Genomic DNA, 19,472 nt, shown 5'->3' with positions numbered 1-19,472 from the left:
CATCTGAAACGTAACAAAGCCCAGAAAGGTTGTAAAGGCATCATTAAAATAGTCCATGTGACATCAGTGGTTCAACCGTAATATTATGAAGCTGTGATAATACTTTTTTTGCGCAAAAAAACTTTATTGAACAATTATTCTCTCCCGAGTTACCATCTACTGCCATTATCGAGAGTAACACAACGCAAGCGCGTGCATTCCTCTGCTTGTAAACAAGGCACAGCGCATGCATGTTCTACGTCAGCAGCATCACTCGCATGCGTCGTGTTACTCTCAATAATGGCGGTAGATGGTAACTCGGGGTAGAAGAATTGTTAAATAAAGTCGTTATTTTTGTTTTCTTTGCACACGAAAAGTATTCTCGTAGCTTTGTAAAATTACGGTTGAACCACTGATGTCACATGGACCATTTTAATGATGTTCTTACTACGTTTCTGTGCCTTGACCGGGGTAGGACCCTTGCTGTCTATGGAGGGTCAGAAAGCTCTCGGATTTCATCAAATATATCTTAATTTGTGTTCCGAAGAAGAACGAAGATCTTACAGGTTTGGAACGACATGAGGGTGAGTAATTAATGACAGAATTTTCATTTTTGGTGAACTATCCCTTTTAAGCTCTCTAGTTACCATCCAGAATTAATTTTTGGCAGACTAGCAATGTCTGTTGAAGTGAAAATATTAATAAGCCATAAGTTATATTTTTCTTACTGGCCATGAAACTTTACATTAAAATTTACATTATTATGTATTTACTACATATTTTATCATGACAATGGCAATGTGAAGCTGTTTGAGGCATGGGTCTCATGCCATAGTTTCACTTGCAATATCATATATGAGGTGCTCTGTCTAGATGTGAATCTGTACATTTCATGCAAACATAATTGTGTTTATTCTTTAGGCTTTCTAGGTAAACATACACTACCATTCAAGAGTTTGGGGTCAGAAAGATTGTTTAATATTTTTAAAAGGTCTCTTATGCTCATAAAGACTGCATTTTTTAATAAATGTACAATAATAAAACAGTAATGTTGTGAAATATTATTTCTGTAATGCAAAACTGAATTTTCAGCAGCCATTACACAACATGATCCTTCAGAAATTATTCTAATATGCTGATTTGGTGCTCAAGAAACATTCCTTATTTTAACATTATAAATGTCTTTACTGCCACTTTTGATCAATTTAATGCATACTTAAATGCTGAATAAAACTATTAATTTCCTTAAAAATAAATAAATGTTCTGATCCCAAACTTTTAAATGGCAGTGTATAATGGATTTTAACTTGCATTTGGTACTTGGCAAGTGTTAATTTAGTTTGTAGATCTCAAATCGCATTCATACATGTGCATATGATGCACATGAGAACCAGCGAGATTTGGTGCCATTGAGATCAAGTTTGCTGTTAAACTTGACGCAGTGTCTTGATGCAGAAAATTTGAATATGCACAAGAGCAAATTAGATTTTCTGTGAATAAGGACAATTTTATGAGACATTTGTTTTTTAATTTATCAGACTCCGGTAAATGTATGCATTCATTGTAAGGAGAAGAGCAGTATGAACATTGTGCAAAATATCTCCCTTTGTGTTCCACTGAAGATAGAAAGTCTAAAAAGTAAAACAAATATTCCTTCAATAACCGATTTTGCAGTGTGCACTAATAAACTCATTGTTTCTCTCTACAGGCAACTATTGGTATAGACTTCCTGTCAAAAACCATGTACTTGGAAGACCGCACGGTAGGACAGAGATCAGCGTTTCTAGAATAATTTCCAAGGAGTCTCTGTGTGTCCAAGCCTTTTGTCTTATTAGAAAGCTAGCATGTTTGTATAAAGTCTAGTTTAGTTTAAATATTGACTAACAATATTAGTACCAGTATAGTAGATGGTTTTGACACACACTGGCTCAAGTCATTCACCTTGATGTTTTCTAATATCTCATTTAAAGTCTATAAGACATCTTTATTTATTTATTTGAAGTCCATCAGGTGATTTCACTGTCTATGTCACAGATTCATCACAGTTATCATTTGCGTAATTCCTTGTGCATGCTTGTAGCTCATCACACTTATGTCATTAGTTTGTCATTTATTTTGATTTCACCTTTTTAAGTTTGGTTGTGTCTTTGTCCACCTCACCCCACTCTCTTCCATGGCTGGGTGCTGAATGGGTCCCCATGCCTGTTGTGCTGCATGGACGGTCATAGATTCGGCTACAGCTGTGGGACACTGCTGGGCAGGAACGCTTCCGTAGCCTCATTCCCAGCTACATCAGAGACTCAGCAGCCGCAGTGGTGGTCTATGATATAGCAAGTAGGTAGCTAGTGCTCCTGCTTCACCACATGGTGGGGTCAAGTTGGGTACTGCTTGAGTAAATGGCACTCATGTAGCTTTATAGGTGTGCTGGTTTATTTGAGCATTCATGGTAAAGTTAAAATAAAATGAAAAAACACTTAATATGAAGAGATATATACATTGTGTCTTCATTTACTCACCCTCATCAGTGTTTCCCACAGACTTACACTCTATATGTGATGGCACTTCCCCTGGGGGGAAAAAATATATCTATCTATATATATATATATATATATATATATATATATATATACATACACAAACACTTTATCAGGAAAGATGACATCAAAGCTTTTCTGAAGACAGTTGGTTCCCTGCAAAGATACATTCATATAAAAAACACCCGCGCCATGTTTTGATTTTGAAACGTGCAGTGCTCATGTTTTTTTCAAAGAAGTCAAAGCCCTTTGGAAAATCTATTTGTTGCGGTCAGTGTTGATGTATGGGAATCAATGGATGGGAAACACTGCTCATGTAGGTCCAAAACCTGTATGACTTACTTTCCTCTGTAGAACCCAAAAAGACAGAACTGCTTTTGTCTATATAGTGAAAGTCGGTAGGATCCAAAACAACGTTGAACCCCATTGACTTCCATTGTATGGATAAAAAAAAAAAGAGAGACATTTTTAAAATAACCTTTTTTTTTTTCTTCCAGTTTTAGCATCTATACACTGGTTACTTGTAAATGTAGGATTAAGATTCTTCTGTTTGTGTTTAAAGTTTTTCATGGCATTTACCCACATTTGGGCATTTTTCTGTAGTTCTTCCCAGCTTTGGGAATTCTTTCTACTATTTTCCGATTGAAACTTGGATGTTTTTAAATTGTTTAAATTTTTAGTATAGCTTTTACACCTGAGCAGAGATAATAGGATAGATAATTTCTCTCAAGTGTTTTGGGATTCAGTGGTGTTTTGGACCCCATTGGTCTTCATTATATGGACAAAACAAGCAAACATTCTTCAGAATACTTTGTGTTCCACAGAAGAAAGGAAGTCAAATAGGTTTGGAACAGCATGACAGTGTGTAAATTATAAAATATGAAAATGAAATAAAACTATAAAAGTTTTGGGTCTTTATGAAAACAATGTGGCCTTTTTTAATGAATATTTCAAAACCATAAAATGATGTGGTTCGACTGAAAGCACGTCCAGCAATACTAACATGTATGGAGTGCCATTTGCAAAGCATCTTGCAGAAAGCAGCGTCATTCAGAGAGCTGGAATGGAGAAATGCCGAAATGCCTTCAGATGGTCTTTAAAATCATTCTTATTCTTATTTCCTAAAAACTTGTGGTCATGATCTATAAATACAGAACTTCAAAAGAAAAAAATTGGTCAATTTTGTAGGTGCATTTCTCCATTTCATTCTTGTTTTGTTTCTTTGATGTTGTCCTTTTCTTCTAACCCTGCTCCCTTGCCCTATCCTCTCTTTATATCTTTTCTTTTCTCTGTTCTACTTGTTTTCTTTGCACACCACGGTTTGCTGGTCCCTCAGGTTCGGCTCCAGCTGTGGGACACTGCAGGGCAGGAGCGCTTCCGCAGCCTCATTCCCAGCTACATCCGAGACTCCACTATTGCTGTGGTGGTCTATGACATCACCAGTGAGTCTGAGCCTCACTCATTGGGTCAGCATTCAGCAAGGATTTATGCCTCCAGGGCACAGTTAGCACAATTCGGCAGCTGCTTCTAGGTCATGGCAGTTCACCTTAGTATGGTTGCTTGGGAACAATATGTGTATTATTTCATTCAGAATAAATGAAAAGTAGATTGTACATGCTTCTCTTTTAACAGCAAACTGCTGTTACTGAGCATCGAAATGACCTGTGCTTTAACTTAGCCGTCCTCTGTTTTGTTAATCTTCATACTAACAGTCTGCTTGCCTACTTTCTTCTAAGAAAACTTGGCTTTGAAGTGAATCAAGTGTGATTTGACCACTGCCTAATTTGGATTGTGCGAACTGATTTTTTGAATCGATCAAGCAATGAAGTCATTTTCAACACAAGACATTTTTCCTTTTTAATGAGTCCTTGCCTGACTTTTTTTTTTCTCTGTTCTTCAGATCTCAACTCTTTCCAGCAAACCTCAAAGTGGATAGATGATGTCAGAACGGAGCGAGGAAGTGATGTAATTATCATGTTGGTTGGCAACAAGACAGACTTGGCTGATAAAAGGTACGGTATATTGTTCCTTTGTTCCTCGGTATACACATCCTTTGTTCAGCCCTCAGACGTCACGTTTTAAGTTATTTTTTGTGTTCAGTTTTCTCCTTTTCATTAATTTAAATATTATGTTGAGTAATTTGTGCCATTGTTTCTTTTCTGTTTGATCATATTTTCTCTTGTGTTGATTTTATTTTTGATTTCCCATTACTACTTTTGTTTTTCATACCCATTCTAATTTGAACTGTGTCCACACCTCCACTATGGACTATGGCAGGCAAGTGTCAGTAGAGGCAGCAGAGAAAAAAGCTCGGGAACTGGGTGTGATGTACATAGAGACCAGCGCCAAAGCTGGTTATAACGTCAAACAGGTGGGTGAAATGATACAGATGTAGTGCAGACCTAAGGTTTCTAATTTATGTAACCAAATCTGTGGCATATTGTCGATTGTCTCAGGTTGTAAAAATGAGCTAAACACACAATGAGAGTAATACAAATACAACTCGAATAAATGTTTAAAGGGGTCATGAACTGAGAAATCAAAATTCCCTTGATCGTTTGACATGTAAACATCCTGCGCACAACGTTTTGTTGATATTGTGAGTGCACACAAATAAAACTAGCCCCTTTACAGTTTAGAATGATGTATTACTCTTACGTTTATGAGCAAAAATTACGGCGTATTAAGTTGTTTCCACACTTAGAAAAAAATGCAAGTGATCGCACTGGACGCCTTCATGTGCTGCCGAGCGCGCTTTAGCTTCAACTTTCCGTACAAACAATTGAATATGCGTCTAACAGTGCACATTTATCTAGGTTAAACACTTAAACTCACACAACATGAAAGAAATCCATTACAACATGTACATGAAAATGTAGAAACATTGGACACAACTATGGGGCACCATTGTGCAGCAGCAAGCATCACAACAAAAAAGGAACCTCAAGGTTGATCTAGGAAAATGTGTGAAAATGTATAGGGCCCCATTCCTATATTTTGCCTGGGGCCCCCAATTCACTAAATCCGCCCCTGGATCAACGCCTGCTTCTACATCACTGCCTGTTTAGAAGCATTCTACATTGCAGTGTAGAAACATTAGAGGAGTAGTTTACCCCAAAAAAAATGAAAATGCTGTCATCATTTCTCACCCTTGTGTCATTACAAACATGTATAACAACTTCAGTGGAACACAAAAGAAGACATTTAGCAAAATGTCCATGCTGCTTTTTACTGTACTATAGAAGTGAATGGAAAGGAGTTTGGATATTCCTCTATTCTTCTATGCTACTCTTTCATGTTTCACAGAAGAATGCAAGTCAAACAGGCTTGAAACGACATGAGGGTGACAGAATATTAATTGCTGGGTGAACTCTCTCTTTAAGCTGAAAATAAACAAGGGATAATTTAAAGTGCCAACGACGTTATCATCACTTCCCTTGATAGGGTGTTCATTTCTTTTTTTTGTTGTAGGTTGTCCTCAAATAACAAATGTGTTCTCTGTGAATAGCCTTTTGTTGAACTGCAGTGCAGTGATCTCTTATCAATGTTATGATTTCAACTTTTCAACCTGTGATGGGGTCCTATCAAAACACTAATTCCTCTTTTTCCCCATTACTAATGTGATCCTCAGTCAGTCTCTGTCGCTTTCTCTTCTTCTTGATGCAGTTCTTTTGTCTGTCTGTATTTCTTCCCCCCCCCTCCCCGCTCCGGTCGAGCAGACAGATTACCACGGAGGAGGGCGAGCAGAGGGCTAAGGAACTGAATGTCATGTTCATTGAAACCAGCGCAAAGACTGGCTACAATGTCAAACAGGTAGAATCACTGAGAAACGAGGACGGCCCAGCCCTACCTTCCCTCCACCACACTATCTTGTGCTTCCTTTGGTTTCTATCTTTCTCTGCCTCACCCATTATGAGCCATTCTGCCCCCGCCTCACATTCACAGGTGTCCTGTGCTATTGGGCTGCTGTTTTGTGTTTTTGTTTTGTTTCGTTTGCTTGAATTGCTCCCCATGTCCTGTGTCACAGATGTCCTCTGCATGTTGACCAAGCATCACTAGAATGATTCTTCTCTCTGTGCTGTGTTGTAGCACCACTTGCTATTCACAGACTGGATGTAGACATTTCATTTGTGCATTGTGCTTTTTATTAGCATATTGTATTGCTTTTTATCGTCAGAATGAGTAGAACATGGAGTCTCTTTAACTTAGTTTTTTTATAATGGTAGTGTCATCAGAAATACACTCCTTTTACATCTCTACCCAGTAGGAGTTATAATTTAGTTTAAATAGGGGAGACCAGGGCTAGTTGCACATAAGAAAGTTTTCATAAGTGATACACTACTATTCAAAGCATGGGGTTTTGATAGAAAAGAATACTTTTTTTTTCAGCAAGGAGACATTAAATTGATCAAATGAGACGGTAAAGACATTTGCAGTTGTACAAAAGATTTCTCAAATAAATAATTTTCTTTTGAACTTTCTATTCATCAAACAATCCTGAAAAAAGAATCTGTTTCTAAAAAAACAAAACAAAATTAAGCATAACAAATGTTTTCAACATTGCTAATAATAAATGTTTCTTGAGCAGCAAATAAGCATATTAGAATGGTTTACATTTTATTTTAATCAAACTTTTGAACTGTAATGTCTCACGTCTCATTAACTATAACATTTTGAGTCAGTTGTCCAAGTAAGCAAATGCCTGTGTTATCTAGCAGTGGTTTTGTATGTGGATTTCTTATAATAGGTTTATAATATAAATATATATTATAATTATTATAATATTTTAACTATATATTATGTATTATGTACTATATATTATACTATACAATATTTTTTGGCAAGTTGTCACAGTATATGTGGTAAACTGCCACAATGCAAGCTGAAAAACCTATTATAAGCTTTATTATATCATAATATATTATAATATAATAAAGCGTATAATAGGTTTTTCAGCTTGCATTGTGGCAGTTTACCACATATACTGTGACAACTTGCCAAAAAATATTGTCACAAAAGATCCATGTGTGTATATGTGCAATATAAGTGGAAATGCTTTTTTATAGTTAAGATGTCTATAAATTAAAAAAAACTAACCTTAGAAATATTGACTAGAGTAAAACCTCTGACAACTAGCCGTACTATAGATCATTTGATACAATATTTTTTGGCAAGTTGTCACAGTATATGTGGTAAACTGCCACAATGCAAGCTGAAAAACCTATTATAAGCTTTATTATATCATAATATATTATAATATAATAAAGCGTATAATAGGTTTTTCAGCTTGCATTGTGGCAGTTTACCATACTGTGACACAAAATTAAGCATAACAAATGTTTTCAACATTGCTAATAATAAATGTTTCTTGAGCAGCAAATAAGCATATTAGAATGGTTTACATTTTATTTTAATCAAACTTTTGAACTGTAATGTCTCACGTCTCATTAACTATAACATTTTGAGTCAGTTGTCCAAGTAAGCAAATGCCTGTGTTATCTAGCAGTGGTTTTGTATGTGGATTTCTTATAATAGGTTTATAATATAAATATATATTATAATTATTATAATATTTTAACTATATATTATGTATTATGTACTATATATTATACTATACAATATTTTTTGGCAAGTTGTCACAGTATATGTGGTAAACTGCCACAATGCAAGCTGAAAAACCTATTATACGCTTTATTATATTATAATATATTATGATATAATAAAGCTTATAATAGGTTTTTCAGCTTGCATTGTGGCAGTTTACCACATATACTGTGACAACTTGCCAAAAAATATTGTCACAAAAGATCCATGTGTGTATATGTGCAATATAAGTGGAAATGCTTTTTTATAGTTAAGATGTCTATAAATTAAAAAAAACTAACCTTAGAAATATTGACTAGAGTAAAACCTCTGACAACTAGCCCCAGTCTCCCCTACAACTAAGATATATTTTGTATTAAACCAACATTGATTTATGTACATATAGCCCAAGCATCAGAGGTTTTAGCTAATTAACTAACTTTTTTTATTTTTCTAGCTGTTTCGTCGTGTTGCTGCTGCTTTGCCTGGAATGGATAGTACACCAGAGAAAAGCAAAGAGGACAGTATCCTTCACATGCACCGTAAAAGGCTTCTGACAAATATGACATCACTCACATTCAAATGTCAGAATCAGTTTGTCCACATCAGCCTGATAGCAGGAGATCACAAGCCAGGGCTTTTTTCTTTTTTTTCATGAATTAAACCATAACAGGAATCAAAAAATGACATCTAACAGAAATGAATGTAAGGTAATCCAAGGGTAAAGACATACTTCTACAAATTCACATGATCTAGTCACTAACTGATCCTTAACCTGAACTTTCAGTGATCGACATCAAACTGGAGAAGCCTCCGGAGCTGCCCGTTACCGAGAGCAGCTGCTCGTGCTAGTAACCACCCTCATCCCCCTCACACGACCCCCTCACACACAAACAGCTTGCCTCTCAGTGGTCACTCGCTCCTCTCACGTTCCTCGTGTCATGAGCGGAGAACCTTTTCTTTCTCTTCGACTCAGTGACTTTTCAGAGTAACCATGTGGATGTGCTATTACTCTGTATTAAAATGGATTCCAAAAATACATATATTAATGGGGAAAAAAGTAAAATCACAGCATAGATTAAATGCTAAAACCGTTCAGATTCTCATCTGTTGTGGCTGCATGGCATTATATGGGATTGCAGACTGATATACACTCACATGCTCTTGAGTTTGTGTTTGAGTTGAGTTCATAATTGTTGTGAAGTTACCATGTTTCAGAGCTGGGGCTGATGTCATCATTTTAAGTCTTTTTTTAATTTCACTGGAGGAAGAGCTTGACATTAATTGTATTGAGAGGCTGTAGTCTTGTGTTACTGATTCATATGATTTTTTTTACATTACACACTTTTGTTAGTTTTTTTTTTTTTTTGGCAGAAGTTATTTAAAGAAAGATACAGAAGGGATCTCTTTTGAAATTGTTGTGAAATATCATGGACACAATGTTCTGTATAATTGGATGTTTCCATGTTAAATTTGGTATTTGGGACCAGATATCATTTTAAGGTCTTTTTGTTTCAGGAAATACACATGTATGGCCAAAAAATTAGTTTGGTTTTGTTTGTGACAATCCTCATTCTTGGACAGGCCAATTTTATACAGGAATTTTCGGAGGGTTGCATGGATGTAGAATGTATTGAGCTGTGGGGAAAAAAATAGGATTTAATGTTCTTAGAAAAGGGAAATTGCTTTGTAAAGATATTTAATTTCGTTAAAACTCAAAACCGAAGATATTTAATGACTTATACACGACTGTAGTTACAAAACCTAACGTTAATTGTAAAAACATGTATGTACTAACCAAACTATCGTAACACGTCGATCTGACCTTGGATATGGAAAGCAATTCACACTAATTCCACTCATTTTCTGCCTTATTTTTGCTGCGCAAGTGTAGGAACAGCATGCAGTTTAGAGACGGTTTAACACAAAATGCCTTGCTTGTTTTGTTGTCATAGTGCACCAGTTCAGGCCACAGCGCTGTGGTTTGCTCGAGCCTATTAACGTTGCATAGAGCTAATGAGGTTTTGTTAAATGGGATATTTAGATTTCTTCCTTCAACACGGCTATTGATTAGTGTACAGACACGTCTTGGTATTGCTCGTCGTAAGACTGTTGGTTTCATGTGTTTATTTATTATCTCACTAGTTAGTGAAACAGTGTGTTGTATGCTTGACTGGAATGGCAGTTAGCAATGTGTGGGAATCAAAGGTTGATGTTTGCATCGCTGCCTTGCTGCTGTATCACAAAGACCTAGTCGTGTCACAGTCTTGGTCACATTAAAGACTGTCATGCCCCATCTGTAATGCTGGGTTTCAACAGTTTAACTCAAATGGGCTTTTATTTGCTGGAGAGGCATCACCGAACCTCCCAGCGCTGTCGCTTTTCCTCTCATTCAACTGTAAACAGACAAATCCTTTCATCCCTAAGTCTAAAAAAGGGCATACAGTGTGTTTGAAACATTAACATTTAATATGGTTTTATATGTAAGAATTAAAATAAAAAAGAGTGAAAACCCTCCTCAGCTCTGTCACTTGTCACTGACTGAATACTCGGCTGTGTGCTATTCTGAAGTGTGTTGGTTTGTTTGAAATACGCTGTCTACTAGTGTTTAGCAAAGTTTGTGTGAACAAAATACTATTATTATATGCTGTAAAAAAAAAAAAAAAGTAAGGTTAAAGAGACACCAAAATGTATCACATGAATAAAGATATTTCACCAAATTTGCTGTTTGCCCTGCTTCTGGTTTTTGTATGTAGGCCTATATACATAAAGTGTTAGATAGTAATAATGGACTACATTGATATATTATGTAGTTAAGATTACACAATCATTACAGATAGTAAATTTCATTACATGTTCATCACGTTACTTAACCTATATGCAGTGGCAACACATTTTTAATTGACTGATTGAGCCCCTGTGTTTTACAATACATTAAAGATGCATCTTGCCTTATAAATATTGATATATTACTGGTATAATATCCACAAAAACAAAATAAATAATAATAAAATAAAAAACTATGACGAGAGGAGTCTTGATGCACTTTTTAACATTTGATTTTCATCAAAAAACAAAAAGTTGGTGTCTGAATGTTTAGTTTTATGCAATATGTTCCTCTTTACGCTTTTTGTATTTTTAAAATGAAATATAATTATTAAATAAAAGTTTATTTATAATAAATGTGTCTGTGTGTATATTATAAACTTTTATATATATTAAAAAATATATAAAAACTTTAATGTATATAGAAAAGTATAAAGTATACTGCAATATGCAAAAGGTTAAATAATGGTTTACGGTTTGTAGACTATTTGGCCCTTTTATTAAAATTAACGTTTTTAATAAACTGAATACGTTTTTAAACTCTCAAGTTCTGTTTGGCCCTCTGTTGGTACCATATAGTCCATTCAGTTTCTTACTGCTCGAGCCGGTTGAATGATGTTGCCGGTGATTTGAAGGGTTTCGGTTGGTGAACACAAGGCGGAGTTCACAGCTCGTCTTAGCGGTTCCTTTATGAATTAATCATGCTAATCAGTGGAGCAGTAGAGACCACTGGACCTGGACCTGAACCTGAACGACCAATCAATACGGGCGGTCCGACACACCCAGTTTGTGCCAGATTTTCAACAGTCTTACTTGAGAACATAAAAGCCTGTGAATATAAATCAGGATCATGTCAGTGTGCTAAATCACTGTGGTTCAGTGCTGATTGACTAGCTGCGCACCTTGCAGTGTTGTAATACACCTGTTCTACTCCCGGAAGTGGTGACGAGATTTTTCCACGCGCAAGAGCTGACGCCAGGTAAGGAATTTGTGAGAAAAATCTTGTCGAGCTTGAATGGTTAATCTGTGACTATAATAGTTTACACCTCATCCTTTGCGAACAAAGATACTTAGTCTTGATAGAAGCAAGTTCCCTCAAACGCATCTTGTTTGGGAAGATTGTATTTCTCGCAGTGTTTTTGATCGGTGAATCTGTTGTTTCAGGTATGTCTCGCGGTACGGGAATAGTTCCAGATGAATCCATGTTTAATGAATTCAAAAGACAATGCTTGTCCACGGAGAATTGGCTCAGTAAATATGATAAAAATGACATGGAGGTCTGGGTCGAGGTGGCCCCTTTATCAGCTTCTACAAACAACAAAGGGAACTTCTCCAAAGTGCACAAAATCAAGGTAAGATGTTTGCCTGCATCTAACTGTTTATGATTTCGTGTGCTTTATAAAAATGTTATAACTTTTGTTAGGAACATTAATATTACTACATCATAACATGTTTAATGGGTCAATGGCTATACATGATTTAATAGTAGTTATGAAAATGTGTGGGTGTGGTTATATATGATTTATTTATTTGTATGTTTATTCGTTTTGCATATATTTTCTATGGACCCCCACAATATCTTTACATTTCCCCTCTTATTTAATTTACATGACCAGTCCTGTGTGTACTGCTGCCATAACAACACTAACGCAAATGCATTGTTTCCAATGCAGTGTAGAATGAACATAAAGGATGTATCAGCTGCCACCATGTTTGACGTGCTTCATGACAGCATGTACCGGAAGACATGGGACCCTACAATGCTTGAGAGTTTTGACATCGCTCGTCTGGCTCCTAATGCTGATGTGGGCTACTATTCATGTGAGTCATGTAACCTTTTAAATTTGTATCCGTTATTGAGATTGATTTCTTATCTTACGGTCATTCTAGTTGATCTTTTGGGATTTTGTTAGTCTCAGTGGTAGTCACCTAACACTGTTAGTAACATGTTGAAAAGAGTTCAGCACAGTGGCTTATTGCAGTGCAGTAAAGAACTGAAAAAAAGCCTCCTGGGACCATGTTTTTGTGTGTATTTATAGTCAACATTATTGTCAGTTTGGTTCCTCTTTTTATGTTGTTGCTGTTTATGGTCCTACAGGTCATAAAACGAAAAAAACAAACAAAAAAAAAACTTTTTTTTTTATTCTTTATTCACAGGGCTCTGCCCGAACCCATTGAAGAACAGAGATGTGGTGACCCTGCGCTCATGGCAGGCATCTGAAAATGAGTATGTGATCATTAACTTCTCAGTGAAACATCCGGTACGTATTTTATTTACTTACGCCTTCTGTTATCATACGTTTTGTGTTACGTACATTGATTTATAGAGCTAGTGGACTGGCTAGTGAAATATCAGAGTTACTTAAAGGTAAAATGTCATCTGCTCCACTAGTGGTGCCAAAACAATTGCAAAAATAATGACTGTTTTCGAACAAGTTTGCATCCATCCAAACTCAAATCAGTCTTTTTACCCCATCACATATTTTAGTAATCATCATAAATTATATATCATTTGAAAGCTTAAAACCTCAAAATTGAATTGTGAAAACTATTTTGAAATCGGACATTGCTTTACCATGGACTTTAAATCTTTTGGCGGTCTCCTCCCCCTTAGCAGGCGGGATCAAATGTCATATTACAAAATGTATTACGGTCTTTTAGAATCTCAACTTTTCATAATCTTGACAAAATACATATCGTTGGAAAGGTCTGATTCTGATATTCTGATAGAAGTAAAATTGACAGAGAAATTTAGACATTTGTGACAGAAAAATGCATCAAAAAAATTCAGTGGAGTTTGGGTGTCACCTGGTGGCTGTTTGTGGTATAACACCCTAAATAAAACATTTTTTTATTTCAACTTCAAATTTGGAACATAACTTATTTAGACATAAGGATTTAATTTTATAGCAATTTTAGAGTAAAACCTGTTATGAACATTTTTTATTTTATATAAAATAAAAAAATAGTACAGTGCATTTTCTTTAAAGTAAATTTAAACTTCTATAACGTTTTTATACTTTCATATTTTGACATAATTCCACTTCTGCAATAATTTGGCGATTTGTCTTCTTTAAAAAGAGTCCAACCTTAGGTCTGTATTCAGAAGCGTTCATGAATTATAACAATTTAAGTTTGCATAGTGCACTCTCACGTCTATGTTCAGAAATGGGAGGGGGTGACAGTAAAAGGGTTAATACATGCATTTAAAAATTTAAAATATATTTTAATAAAGTCTTGCTATCATTTTAGAAATTTCCCCCACGGAAGGATCTGGTAAGGGCCGTTTCCTTTCTGACAGGTTACCTGATCAGACCAACAGGGCCCAACAGCTGCATTTTCACGTACCTCTCACAAGCTGATCCCAGAGGTATGAACAGATTCCCTGCTTCGTTTGAAATGTTCACCCATCATTTATTTACATTGTAAGACTTTAATTTGTTGCTGTTTTGAATGATTTTTTTAATCTTTTAGGGTCTCTTCCAAAGTGGGTTGTCAGCAAAGCATCTCAGGTCCTGGCTCCAAAAGTAAGTAAACATATTTCGTCTCTTACTATTGTTTCTGTAGATGTACTCTTTGAGGATGCGAGTGTTTTTCTATGTAGGACTGTGTTTAAGGCTTGTGAAAGCACAATTGTTACCATGGAAACCTACTGGAAGAACTTGTACTGAAGACGCTCACGCAGCACTTACTGTGCCAAAGTGAAACTTGTTTATCTTGTTCTGTCTGTAGGCTGCATGACTACATTCATTCTTTTTATTTACAAAAGAGAGTGTCGCTTAGGCTCCTATTAAATACAAATCTCTTTTCTTTATTAATCATTCATGATAATCACTGACACGGCAAGCAGTGGCATTTACACTTGTTAACGCTTTTTAATAATTCTTCAGCCCTCATTGAGTGTTCAGATTGTTATCCAAAGATAACTATGATGTAGATGTTCTTCTAATTAAGAACAGGAGCTCAGTATGACATTGCATTGTGGCTTTTTTTTTTGTTGTCCATTTCATAGTCTTGTGAATTATTACTGCATATGGTAGGGCTGTTTGCAGTGTTCCCAGACAGTATCTCTGTCCAAAGGGCACTGATAATGTGGACTGTACCTCACGCTTGGTGTTTATAAACTGTTATTGAACACTGAGGTGTTTGTCTTTCCATTGACCATTAATCAGGGGCCTGTACCATGAAGCCGGATTAGCTGGTTAGCCAGGTAAGTTTCAGTTTAGTTTGCACCAATCGTGGGTTTTTAAGGTACCTTGAAAGTGGCTTGGCTTTTAGCGGCGTTCATTGCCATAGTAGCTTACAATCCACAGCTAACCTGCTCCAGGGCAGGTTTTCTGCTGCTGATTGGGCTGACATTTTTGACACACCCACCAAACAAGAGAAAACGTATCTCAAACCCTGTTGCACACCGTTTCCAGGAAACATGTCGTTCAACCCGGAAACCGTAGCAAAATGGTGCACACCGGTTTGAGCTTGAACTTGCCTCAGGTTATGTTCTGAGTAAGAGATCAAACTGAAATTGGACCAATCAGCTGTGAGCAAAGTGACATGTGTGACACAGAAAAGTCACTCCCCCAGTTTCTCTTCCTCCAAATTAAAGGTCACTATATAGTAAAAAAAAAAAAAAGATAATTACTTAGAATTATTTAATATGATTTATGTAATTATTATATGATTTAAATTATTATTAATCCGTTACACACAAGCAATTTTAATTTAACAATTATTATAAAACATTTATTTTAAATGAATATTCATATATACAGATCATATGTAATATAAATAAATAAATAAGCTGTAGAATCAATAGATAATGCTTTAAAAATGACTACATGTGACTTTACATGTTCGAGTCTCTATCACTATATATTATCAACTATATAAATTAACTTCACAAGTTCCGCTTGTGACTGCACTGATAGAGCGAGATAATTTCTTTTATTTATCCTCTTTTCATGGACAAGTACTTTCTTCAATGTTAATGCGTTTAAATTCCTCATATTCTTCAATCTCTTAACCTTTAGCAAAAGAGCGTTGAATCTCGCTGGCTCTCTCGTGAGAAGTAAATCACACTTGCTCTGTGTTGCAAGGCATGTGATTGGTTATTCGCCACTGATGTCAAACATTCATGCGCACGCGCTCCACAAACTCAGGATCAAAGCCTGAGTTGACAAAGAAAGCTGATGATCAGCATCATGGTACCAACAAAGCTGGATTGGAGTGGTTTGGTTTTGTCAACTCGAAACTAATGCTGTAACTCAGAATTTGTTCAACTACCATCATGGTACAGGCCCCAAGTGTTAAGATTTTATTCATAAGTGTATATATACACTTTCATTCAAAAATGTTTTTGAAAAACGTCTCTCATGCTTACCGAGGTTGCACTTATTTGATCAAAAATACAGTAAAAAAGTAATACTGTGAAATGTTATTACAATTTAAATAAACTGTTTTCTGTTTTCATAGAATATATTTTAAAATTTAATTTATTCCTTTAATTGCAAAGCTGGATTTTCATCATCATTACTCCAGTCTTTAGTGTCATGTGATCCTTCAGAAATCATTCTAATATGATATTTGCTGCTCAAGAAACATTTATTATTATTATCAGTGTTGAAAATGTTGTGCTGCATAATATTTCTGTGGAAACCGTGATACATTTTTTTCAGGATTTTTTAATAGAAAGTTCAATAGAAAAGCATTTATTTGAAATACAATTTTATTTATTTAATTTATTTGTGGATTAAGTGGATTGTTTGTTGTCTAGTAATACTGTTGTATTAAAACAAAACATAAAAACAGACTCATTAACTTTAGTTCAGAAGTCAGACTTTATAGGCAGTATTTCGCACTGTGATGCATTGTGCTGCCCAAAATTCTGAAGACCCAGACAGAAACCAGAAACACTGTTTATTTATAGCTAGGCTTGAGAAAAAAGACTTGCTGCAATTTGAGTCACTGCACAGCTTGAAAATGAAGTAAAACTGGATTCCATTTCATTGTCTGGGTTACACGAGAATGAAAAAACAAAGTTCAGTGCCGCTTCCGCTGATACTAGTACCACTCCCTCATTCTCTTGTGTCATTCCACAGGTCTTAAGAAGCGTCCATAAAGCCGGTCAGAACTACCCTGCGTGGAAAGCAGCAAATTCTCCAGATCATAAGCCGTGGCTGTACCCCATACAGAGTGAACTGCCCATGATGGATCCAGCAGAGCTGTCCATCCAGCGTGGAGACTCGCTGGAGAACGTGGATGAGAGCTTGACCAAGGATGCTCAAGAGAATGAGGACAGTAGCTAAAATGGTTCAAAAAAAGGTTGACATAAATGGACAGTCTTTAACTCTGGTCTGTGTGACAGGGTCAGTCCAGTTACCTCTCACCCTACTTATAGCTCGCTGATGCCAACATTCCTTCTTCACGCTCACAGAGTAAGTGTTTACAATCACTGGTGCACAGATCTGCACATTCCATTATCCATGTCTTGAGTTGCTTAGGGCATCGCATGTGCGATAGTGGTGCTTACTTGAACAAAAAAAATATTATGCAGTTCTGCATCTTAATTTAATTTAAAACCCTTTTGAAGGTGGATCTTTTTTGCGTCTTTAATTTATTACTAAATGATTTTGATAAAGCTACACCTACAAGCTGTTGTTTATTTCTTTATAATAAGCATAGTTAAACATTTAATCCTTGTTTTAAGTCTCCATGGTAGGGGAGAGGTTCCTCTCAATGTCATCCTTTTGTGTTTGTGTATTTATGTCTGTGTGCCATTTCAAAGAAGTGTGTCTGTATTGGCGTGTGTGAAAATGATTGACACCAAGCAACCATAGGAGAAAACCTGTGTTAAAGGCCCTGTAATACGACCAAAGCAGTCCAAGACACAATGTGGTATTACCTCAAGATTTATTACTTGAAGTGGTATTAGTTCATTTGCCTGTAACAGGCAGAAGAAATCAGAAGGCAGAGGAATGTTATGATAGCGCTTTTCTGTACTTCTGTTGTGTGCCCTTGAACATGAAAGAAAATGACGTTAGCAATAACATGATAACAGTGGATCAAAGTTACCCATATTTTTGATGTTTTTCTTTCTGAGGAAGGATGGATATGTAAATTTGTGTTTGATAACTTGAATTGTATGTATATGAAGTCCTAACTCACTGAAGGGTAATATGGTTTTATACTTTAACATTTTTAAATAAATTATGTTCAAAATGCCTTTGAAAACTCCTAATAAGAACGTTGCATCTTTTAGTGTGTTTATTAATGGCACTGCACAATACTAGTTTACACGATCATGGCATAATACCTGGTATTTGCATATAAACAGCCATCTGTTCCACTGAGCTCCAATAACAGCAGAAGCTACATTTGAATTTTGTGTAATGAAATTATGTGATTCGACGAATTAGCTCAATGTTAAAGGAATAGTTCACCCAAAAATGAAAATTTGCTGAAAATGTACCCTCTGCCCATCCAAGATGTAGATGTGTTTGTTTCCTCATCAGAACAGATTTGGATAAATTTAGCATTACATCACTTGCGGTGAGCAAGTGGATCCTCTGCAGTGAATAGGTGCCGCCAGAATGAGAGTCCAAACAGCTGATAAAAACATTAGAATAATCCATGAGTAACCAACACTACTCCAGTCCATCTATGAACATCTTGTTAAGTGAAAAGCTGTGTGTTTGATAGAAACAAATCCAGCATGAAGACATTTTTGGATTTTGATGTGAGAGGACAACAGAGGATGGGCTTTTTGAGTGGAGGAAGCGCTATTAAGGATAATGGATGTATTTGGGCTAGAAGCAACGGTTTGAAGTTTAAACGTTTTAATAATGGATTTGTTTCTTATAAACAGGCAGCTCACTTTACAAGACAATAATTGAGTCGTGTGGATTACTTGTGGATTATTGTGATGTTTTTATCAGCTTTGAACTCTCATTCTGATGGCACCCATTGAACTGAATTGAATACTTTATTGTCATTGTACAATGTTTGTACAACAAAATTCAAAGTTCACTGCAGGGGATCCATTGGTGAGCAAGTCATGTTATGCTAACTTAACCAAATCTATTCTGATGAAGAAACAAACTCATCAACATCTTGAATTTTCATTTGTGGGTGAACTATTCCTTTAATAGCTTTAATAATAACACTTAGTTTATATAGTACCTCTACTTAAAACAGTATATTAACAAAGCCACTCTACCTAACATCATAAATGTAAGTGTAACAATGTAACAAGATCTGAATATAATATTCCCTTCTGGCATTTCTCCCTCCCCACTTTATGAGACTTTTCATCATACAGATTTACTTTTAAAAATGAGCACAAAAAGTACTTTGCATGAGCATATTGATTTAATGACAATTAATTAGTCAGTAGCAATGTGTTTGTCAGCAGGGCATCAATCACTAAACAACTGCTTTGCTTTGGAATACAAAATTGAAATGCAATCACAAAAAAAGACCTAGTTAATAAAATAATATATGATATATTAAACATAAAATCAGCTTCATTTAACAAATGCCTCTAAGTGAAGATAT

The 19,472-nt window shown here is 35.7% G+C and overlaps 2 protein-coding genes across 6 annotated transcripts in view; both read left to right on the top strand.

Annotated features, from left to right (window-relative positions):
• Positions 1-10,816, top strand: part of LOC107752005 (ras-related protein Rab-6B-like) — a 17,134-nt gene extending 6,318 nt beyond the window's left edge. The window contains exons 3-8 of one of the 5 annotated variants that reach the window (XR_001641325.1): positions 1,688-1,741; positions 2,208-2,313; positions 4,414-4,525; positions 4,791-4,884; positions 6,233-6,326; positions 8,554-8,620. Coding sequence is in view for 4 of the 5 variants with exons in the window: in XM_016567841.1 (XP_016423327.1) it covers positions 1,688-1,741; positions 3,850-3,955; positions 4,414-4,525; positions 6,233-6,326; positions 8,554-8,620; positions 8,884-8,948 (498 nt within the window). In the remaining variant the exon portion in view is untranslated. Of the gene's footprint in view, positions 1-1,687; positions 1,742-2,207; positions 2,314-3,849; positions 3,956-4,413; positions 4,526-4,790; positions 4,885-6,232; positions 6,327-8,553; positions 8,621-8,883 lie in introns of those variants that run through there. The other 4 variants (XM_016567841.1, XM_016567839.1, XM_016567840.1 and 1 more) reach the window with 4 other exon arrangements.
• Positions 10,817-11,676: 860 nt separating this feature from the next.
• LOC107752001 (PCTP-like protein) lies at positions 11,677-18,139 on the top strand. The gene is made up of 7 exons (XM_016567830.1): positions 11,677-11,901; positions 12,087-12,274; positions 12,596-12,743; positions 13,080-13,183; positions 14,175-14,292; positions 14,397-14,449; positions 17,018-18,139. The coding sequence occupies exons 2-7, from the start codon at positions 12,089-12,091 to the stop codon at positions 17,222-17,224; spliced, it is 816 nt and encodes a 271-aa protein (XP_016423316.1). The 5' UTR covers positions 11,677-11,901; positions 12,087-12,088; the 3' UTR covers positions 17,225-18,139.
• Positions 18,140-19,472: the final 1,333 nt, after the last annotated feature.

This window comes from Sinocyclocheilus rhinocerous, unplaced genomic scaffold, assembly GCF_001515625.1.
Source record: "Sinocyclocheilus rhinocerous isolate Xijiao unplaced genomic scaffold, SAMN03320098_v1.1 scaffold662, whole genome shotgun sequence".
Taxonomy (NCBI): Eukaryota; Metazoa; Chordata; class Actinopteri; order Cypriniformes; family Cyprinidae; genus Sinocyclocheilus; species Sinocyclocheilus rhinocerous.
The sequence above is the reverse complement of the archived record's forward strand: the minus strand, read 5'-3'. Positions and strand labels throughout refer to the sequence as shown.

Bases quoted from the DNA above. Each gene is read 5' to 3' on its own strand.
- LOC107752001 (XM_016567830.1), top strand. From the start codon at position 12,089: ATGTCTCGCGGTACGGGAATAGTTCCAGATGAATCCATGTTTAATGAA. The intron at 13,184-14,174 runs GTACGTATTTTA...CTATCATTTTAG, and splicing joins ACTTCTCAGTGAAACATCCG to AAATTTCCCCCACGGAAGGA. The intron at 14,293-14,396 runs GTATGAACAGAT...TTAATCTTTTAG, and splicing joins CTCACAAGCTGATCCCAGAG to GGTCTCTTCCAAAGTGGGTT.